The sequence below is a fragment of the Physeter macrocephalus genome, chromosome 11 (assembly GCF_002837175.3).
Source record: "Physeter macrocephalus isolate SW-GA chromosome 11, ASM283717v5, whole genome shotgun sequence".
NCBI classification, from domain to species: domain Eukaryota; kingdom Metazoa; phylum Chordata; class Mammalia; order Artiodactyla; family Physeteridae; genus Physeter; species Physeter macrocephalus.
The window spans coordinates 59,553,985-59,562,067 of record NC_041224.1 but is presented as its reverse complement, the minus strand read 5'-3'; the positions used below and the strand labels follow the sequence as shown (position 1 = coordinate 59,562,067).

Below are 8,083 nucleotides of genomic sequence, written 5' to 3'. Positions count from 1 at the left end.
ATATGATATCGCTTATATCTATAAAAAAAAAAAAAAAAAAGATACAAATGAACTTATATACAAAATAGAAATAGACCCACAGACATAGAAAACAAACTTATGGTTACCAAAGGGGAAAGGGGGTTGGGGGGAAGGGACAAATTAGGAGTTTGGGATTAACATACACAGTACTGTATATAAAATAGATAACCAACAAGGACCTACAGTATAGCAGAGAAAACTATAGTCAATATTTTGTAATCATCTATAAGGGAAAAGAATCTGTAAAAGAATATATATATATATATGTTATATATAACTGAATCACTGTGCTGTACACCTGAAACTAACACAACATTGTAAATCAACTATACTTCAATAAAAATAAATAAATAAATGAAGCAAGCGCTACTTGGTCCTATTCATAAAGGAGCTCATGCAGAGACACGGCTGTATTGTGCATCCAATGGCATTTAGAAACCTCCCAATAAGTTAACAAGTGAAAATTAATGGTTGCTCAGTCCATTAAATCATGTTAATTTTATTTCCATTATAATAATACAGCAATTACAAATTTACATTATTGAACCAATATTTATTTTTCAAAAACTCATTTTAATTGGATTGCTGATGTGATAAGCTCAAGCCACATTCTCTCAATGCCATCAGCTGCTTTCATTTCTCATCAGAACGAAATGACTACTGTATTCATTGACTTTTTCTATTATTAGAATTGTCATTTGACACTTTACATCCTTGCAAAGACTTCTTAAAATACATTATTAAAAGCTCTTATGTCCATATAGAAACTCAGGTTTATAGGATTTATTTTCAGCAAGTGTTAACCAGAGAAATGAAAAGCTAGGTCACACCGAAAGTCTGAAATTCTGAGGATCTACCATCACCTCCAAGTTGTCCACTTCTTATCGACATGGTCTGTTATATTCTGAGCTAATATATCTAAAGTCACTGTTTCCACCAAGGAAACCTGAATTTCAGGTTTGCAATACTAATTACTCTTTACTTCAAAGCGAGGACACTTTACAGTGGCATAAAATACTGAACACAAGTCACTAGTCACTAGTTCGGTGCGAGCTAGGAGGTAACAAATTCATAGCAGTGCTCCGTTTAGGGAGAGAAGGAAGATAAAGAAGATAAAGACATCCTCATTCTTGTAGGCAACGATCACCATGAACCCAAAAGTTCGTATGACCGTACTACAGTCCAGAAACGTGCTTTGGATAATAACTCCTGTCCTCTTGGTTTTCCACCTCACATGGACTCCTCCCTCCTCTCCCCACCTCCTCCCACAGAATTAATGGTCTGTCCCCCTCATCCCTGGGCATTTTGTACATCCCTTGACTGCAGCTCATGGCCTATATTTTGGGCAAGTCTGTCTCCCACTCTAGATAGGGAGCCCCTTGAGAATAGGCACCCTGCCCTGCTCATCATAGTAGGTATTTAATAAATGACTGAATAATTTAGTCAATGAATGAATGACACACATAGAGGTCTAAACATAACACATCTGTCAAACTCTCTGGTTTACAAAACACTTCCACAGGCTTTACCTCCTCCTGATTTTACAGGTGCCGGCACGAAGGCTCTGAGACATTAAGTGAACTGCTAAATCCATCCAGGTATTAAAACGGCAAGATACAGGACCTGAATTCTGTGCTTCTTCTGGAGAAAACAGATGGCTGTCATTATTTTGTTTTCTAACACAGTGACCTCTACAATATTTTAAAAACACATCATAATCCCCCCTGCCCCCCAAAAATATCACTCCATTCTAGAGCTCATATTTCTTCTGATGGCTGGGAGTAAGAAAGAAATAGACACTCAAAGCCCTATGGCTGTTTCCCTTACTGAAGTGTAAGCTCCTCACAGGCAGGGACCATCTCCAATTTATCTCTGCATCCTCCTCCACTTCCTGGAACACTGACTCAGACATGGGAGGGGCCAACACCTATCAATGAATCCACAAAATCCAATCCTGTAACATTCACTGAGGAAGTGTGAGCAACGGGCTGTCTGCAACATGCACTGGCCCACACATTCAACTCCTGGGTGCAAGCAGCAAGTTCCAAGTTTCCAAATGTCAAGGGAATGTCGAGTGGCTCCTAAGTTCGGCCATACCTCTGAGCCAGCCCCACAGTCAGCTACCCGGTGTCCTGCAGAGCCCTCCTCATCCCAGCCCTTGTGCGGAGCTCCCCTAATCAAGGTTAACAAGAGAAAGGAGAGGATGGGTGCAAGCAAGTGAGCTTGCTTCCAACGGGCCCCATAAGAATGGTGCTCGGAGCAGCAGCTGAGAGAAGAGGGAGGACAAGGGATGCTGAGATGGAGACGGTATTAAAGACGCCCCTCCTGCACCCTCGGTCTGTCCCCAGAAGCCTGAGAAAGGAGTGTTAGAGATGGGGATCATTTCCCTTTCTCCCCAGGGTGAGAGCAGCCTGGCAAAGTCCAGGTAGATACCAGGAGGAGGCTACACCAAAAGAACATATGCACAGAAAGGGAGGAGAGGGTGTGTGTCAGACCTGGGGTCTGGCTTAATTCCCCCACTTTCCTCTGGACCTGGTGCTCTGACACAAGAAAGCCCAAATTTCCCTCCAAACAAACCAGGCCTTAAGTTTGGTCCAGCTCTCAACAAGTGGGCCAAGCCATGGGTCCCATTGGTGGAAACACAAGTTATCAGTGCCCATCAGAACAGTCATTTTTAAGTGCACCTGGCTCCTTATCACTGACATAACCTACACACACCTTCTCTATCTCTCGGTGGCAAATGCTGTAACTCCATTCTTACACACTGGCCAGGAAGATAGCTACAGCTGTACTCAGGTACTCAACTAGGTGACAAGTAGGATGCTGTTATACAACTTGCCAAAGTTCTGCCCATCCTGCCAGACCTCAGAGTACCCCGATAGCCCCTCTGTTGGTGCATCTAAATCAGGCTCTTACCACTGCCTTGGCACCGGTCTCTTTGACATTCTTGACACCAGTAAGCCTGTACCACTCCAGCTCTCCTGATCACTGAGACGGGTTAGAGCCGGGATACCAGAAGCAAGCGTGCGGTCTGGGGGGGCTCTAGTATCCAGCTCTAAACGCCACATGGCGCTGTTGCTGCTCAAGATTTCATATTAGCCAAAACAGGCTTGTTAAAATCTCCTTAGACTAAGGGCTCCTTACACCCCAAGGTCCAGACCTCGCAGAGTATTTTTAAGTACCCAGTGCCCCACCCCACACACCCTGTGGGATAACTCGGTTCAACATTTCCTTTGGTCGACTTTCCAAAGCCCTAGTTATAAAAGGCAGTGAGGACAGAACAGACAATTTGACAAGCAACCCCACAGCCTACGGGGCTGAGACACACCGATATCACCAGTGTGAGGCCAGCTAGCTACCTCCCCAAGACGTGGCCTTTAGTTCTCTGCCCACGACCAAAAACAGCAGTAGCTGTTGCCAAGGGAGACAAGGTGACCCAGAGGCGTGGGCACAAAATCCAGGGATGGAAATCCACTTTGTCTGGATCCACCCAAGCAACTGGGTTTCCCTAACTGAAAAAGATGGAAAAAAAATCTTGCCTTAGCATTAGGTCCTTGCCGGGCAGGTAGAAGATGGCCCAGTCCTAACAGAGTCATGAGAAGGCCAAGTTAACTTGAACTCTCAGAGACACCCAAAGTGTTCATATGCCTCAGGCTGCGCAGGACTTTGGAAAAGGAAAAGGCAGGCCATAGCTATGCTTCCCCAGAGGGCAAACTCCTACCTTGCCAGGCCTCTCCTCCAGGCTGTCACCAGCCCAAAGACTGAACACTGGCAACCTTACCAACAAAGGTCCATGGGGCCCAATCCCCCTAGTTAACACTGCTCTAGCCGTCAGCAAAGAATGAATTCAGAACCTTCAAAGGGAAGAGCAGCCTGGGCCACAGCAGAAGGGGCACATTTGGTCAGAACTGCATGTTTACTATGCCAAGCCTTTTTCACCTCTCTCCTCCAAAGGTTTCTCAACGTTAAACGTGGGATAAATCTTAGGCCTAATTACCTGATCTATTTTCCAGGAGTTTCTTTTTCTTGATCTCATAAAAGCATGTGACAGTCCTTTGTAAACTGTGAAACACTTTACACAGCTGCTCGTTTTATAATTGATAGCTTTTTTTTTTTCCTGTTTCAAAACATAAAGCACTTGTCCTCGATGTACTCAGGCAGGTAAGAAGGCAAGTTTTGCAAAGCCTTCCCCAGGCTGGAGAAGTATGACATTCATTCACCCTACTCCCCACCCTTCACCCAAAGGAATAAAGAAGAATGAAGAACTAGGGCTGGGACCAGGACCTAGGGCTCACTGACCATCACATCACACCACCTCCTCTGCAGTCAATTCTGGCTCCCGATCACTCACCCAGAACACACTTCCCAGACAGCACACTGCCTTCCCTCCCGCTTTATTGACTGGATCCACCCAGTTTTGAAAAAAATTATTATTTTTCAAGTCAGCACTCCCACCATATGTGGCATTTATTTCCAGAGGAGGCCTGGGTTCCCGTGGACAGATGTTGCTTTGTGCCTGCCTGACACGGATGGCAGCCCTTGTACAGCTGCCCCAAGCAGGTGGCCAAGGATGGAGTCTACTCCTGGCCCAGTAGCAAGGATGACAATTTCTGTGGGGCTCTGGCCTTGGGGACCCTCTACTCATTGCTCTGCACCCTGGAACCCCAAGAACATCCCCTACTCACACAGACACACAAACTCTCCCTTGGTTCAGAATAAGACTTTTAAAGGGGGCTGAGAAGGAGAGACAGGAGGCTAAGGTGCCCCCCCCAAGACACCCCAATTCCCAGCCTGGCACATCTAAGCTAAGAGAAGGCCGTGGGGAGTGAAGTCACTGACCCCTTCTACCAGCCATCTGTGAGCTCCCGCCTGACCTAGCTGGCGCGAAGTGGAGGATAAAGGAGGTCCAGACAGATGGCAAAGCGCTTTGGGAAGGAGGGCTCTGTAGGAATGCGAGGGCCGATGCGAGGCCCACTTTGGGGTGCGTTTTGTTATCTCAGCTCTGAGCCCCGTCCTTTGGGCATCCACCCGTAATCTCAGACTGAAAGGTGGGCAAAAAACAGTCGGGGGAGGCGGAGGAGAGGACCCCACTCTCTGCCACTTAACTCTCTCATCTGAAAGTCAGAGCCCTGCACTGCAACTAAAAGTGCGTGTGTGCGGAGGGGGCGGGAGACTGGCACAACCGAATCTAAAAATACTCGATAAAAATGCTAATCCCGAAGGCAAAGAGAGAATGAAGAAGGAATCTGTCAATCACGAGACTCCCGCTCCTCACCCACAGCCCCAGCTGTACGGACTGCATTCCTGTCGAGGAGGAAAGAAGTGGGGGGACAGGAATGAAGAAAAGAAAGGGAGAGACACCACCACCTCCACGAGCGCGGGCCGCGGGGGCGGGAGGCGGCGGCGGAGGAGGGGCTCCGGCCAGCGGAGCTGAACAAAGCGGGCCTCAAGTTCTAGCCCGCAGCTCCCCTGGGTGGGGGCGGCCGATTCCCGCAGCACCCCCTTTCCCGGAGGTGAAAAGCGAATGCGAGGTCTAGGAGCGCGAGTGCCGCGTGGAAGCCCCAGGCTCTGAATCTTTGCAAATCTAGAGAAGGTTTTGTTTGGGGTCCCCCTCACCCCCTTCCTGCCCGCGTTCCCACCCCCCTTACGCGCGCGCGCACACACACACGCTATCCCTCCCGCTCCTATCCCACCAGGCCGGCCTCGCCACGCCAGGGGGCTGGGCGGGCGCGCCCCAGCGTCCCTCGGGCCCCCACCTGGGGATGGTGATGCACTTGGTGTTGACGTTCTGCGTGGTGATGGCCTTCTCCAGCTCGTCCAGCTGCCCCGTCTTCTTGAGCTTCTTGACCAAACTCTTGACCGCCTTCTCGCACCACTTCTCCTCCTGACCGTTCTGCTCGCCCTTCTTCCAGCCCAGCAGGCGCTTCACGATCGGGGGGGTGAAGGGCAGGATGGACGACATGGCTGGGGAGGGCGCGCGGGCGGCGAGGAGCGCCCCCGGCGGGGCTGGGCGCGGCGGGACGCCGGGGGCGCAGCGGGGTGCTCGGCCGGGGAAGGCAGCGGCCGCCCAAACTTCGCCTCAACTCTCGGCGAACTTGCCGGTACTCCCGGCCGGGCCGCGGCGCTGCAGCCGGCGGGGCTCGGCGCGCGGCCCTGCGCCCCGGGCGGCTCCCACGGCGGGGAGAGGGGCGGAGGGGCGGCGGGCGGGCAGGCAGCAGAGGCGCGGGATCGGGAAGGCCCCGGACGCGGAGCGGAGACGGCGGCCGCGGGGCTCGGAGTGGCAGAAGAAAGTTTGGGTTTCCGCACGGGGTGGCTGTTTGGGTGCCGCCTCCAGGAAGGAAAGTCCAACTCCCAGCCAAACTTTGCTCGCCTCGCTCGCTTTGATGCGCAGATCCCTCCGCCTCGGTAGCCTCGCCTCCCCGCTGCTCTCCTCCTTCCCGGCTCGCTCGCTCGCTCGCTGGGCCGGCCCCGGGTTTGCGCCACGCTCCCGCTCCCGCCCGCTGCCAGTCTGTGTTTCATGCAAATCCGCGTGCAGCCTCCTTTCCAAGCGCTGTCACCGCCCCCTTGCCGCCGGGGCTCCCCGCCTTCTCCCCCGCGCCCTGCCGCCTCCTCCCGCGGGCGCCCTGCCCGCCCCCCGCCTCCGGGAGGGCGCCCGGCCTTCCCCCGCCCGGAGCGGAGCACGCCCACGTGGGCGTCCGGGGACTGCGGCGGCCCGGGCTGGAGCGCGCAGGACCCCGCGCGGCCCCGACCTGAAGTCCGGCGGGCGCCAGGAGGAAGTCGTGGGAAAGGAGCGGCGAGAGGGGCCCCAGGCTGGAGGGCCGGGCTCGGGCCGTGGCGTCTGCTCTCGGAACGCACACTCAGGAAGCTCAGTTGGAGTGGCGGGCCCGAGAGGGTTAGACTTGCACAACGAGCGCCGTCCGGCCGCAGGCTGGCGGTGCACCCCCGGGAGGACCCCGGTCCGAGAGAGGGCGAGCGAAAGGCTTAGGCCCAGGAAGTTGGGGCGCGCACCGAGACGCGGCAGCGCCGATCCCGGTCAGGGGCCTTGGCGGCGCCGGTGACTCTAGGGCTGTTTTTATTCTCGCACCGGTGAGATCATACCGGCTTAGAGCCCCGAGACCATGCGAAAGAGGGATTAGGGAGAGGCTCTCAGAAGTGGAGATTTGGGTACCCCAGTGACTCCCTGGATAATAGCTGGAGCCAGGGGTCCCCTGGGCCTTGGGAACCAAGTGCCCGGCAGAAAATGGGCCTCAAAGGCATCTGTTGAGTTCAGGAAGAAATGAATGGGGGCGCTTTAGAACTTATCTCGGGAGGAACGGTTTCATTACAGGGTGTTGGAATCTTATGATAAAGAAAGATCCGAAATTCGACACCCAATAAATAGGAGAGAGAGCTTTGTTTTCAGAGCTGTAAAATCGCAAAAAGTGGGGCAAAAGTATTGGGGAACCTTATGTATTCCAAATTAGTTTTGGTGGGAAGCAAAGGAACACCGGGATATTGGGGGAGCTCTGGGGTTTTTCTCCCTACCAGCACACTTCAGGGGCATCCGCCCACAGACCCCTCACTCAGCTGCTTTCAGGAGTTACCCCAGGCCTCCAGGGCCTTTCTCCTGCTGCCCCTCCCCCTACCAGGCCTCTAGGCTTTGTTTGTTTTTAACAGCAGGAAACTCCCGTGGTGAGAAAGAAGTTATCTGCAAACCCTCTAGCGGGTGGGGAGTTACAAAGCCCTGTGAGGTGTGGCCTAATCCACAAAGTCAGCCCAGAAGCTGCAGGGGTCCCTGCCTGGTAGAAGAGACTGGCCTCCCACAAGCCCGTCAGCTGCTGGGGCTGAGCGCTGGGCTTCTCGCCCTCCCCTCCTAACTCCCCGCCTGCTTGGACCTTAAAGGAGAATCCCTGAACCCCAACTGGGGCTTAATGACCTGGTTCCCGTTCCTGGCTGGTCCTCGGGCTAACCAGCAGCCACTGTAATCTGGTTTCACTCCCTTCCTGCCAGCCCTCATTAAAAAAGAGAAGGGAGGAAGGCAATCAACATTTATTGATGGCTTTCTTCATTCCAGGTAGCCTGA

General features: G+C 52.8%; 1 protein-coding gene across 8 annotated transcripts in view; it reads right to left on the bottom strand.

Annotated features, from left to right (window-relative positions):
- The window catches only part of SMAD3 (SMAD family member 3), a 118,162-nt gene extending 112,139 nt beyond the window's left edge, over positions 1 to 6,023 (bottom strand). For 6 of the 8 annotated variants that reach the window (XM_055088049.1, XM_007127835.4, XM_028494946.2 and 3 more), the window contains exon 1: positions 5,778 to 6,023. In XM_055088049.1, coding sequence (XP_054944024.1) covers positions 5,778 to 5,983 — 206 coding nt within the window. In that variant the 5' untranslated portion in view covers positions 5,984 to 6,023. Of the gene's footprint in view, positions 1 to 1,550; positions 1,663 to 5,777 lie in introns of all 8 variants that reach the window. The other 2 variants (XM_028494947.2, XM_028494948.1) reach the window with 2 other exon arrangements.
- Positions 6,024 to 8,083: the final 2,060 nt, after the last annotated feature.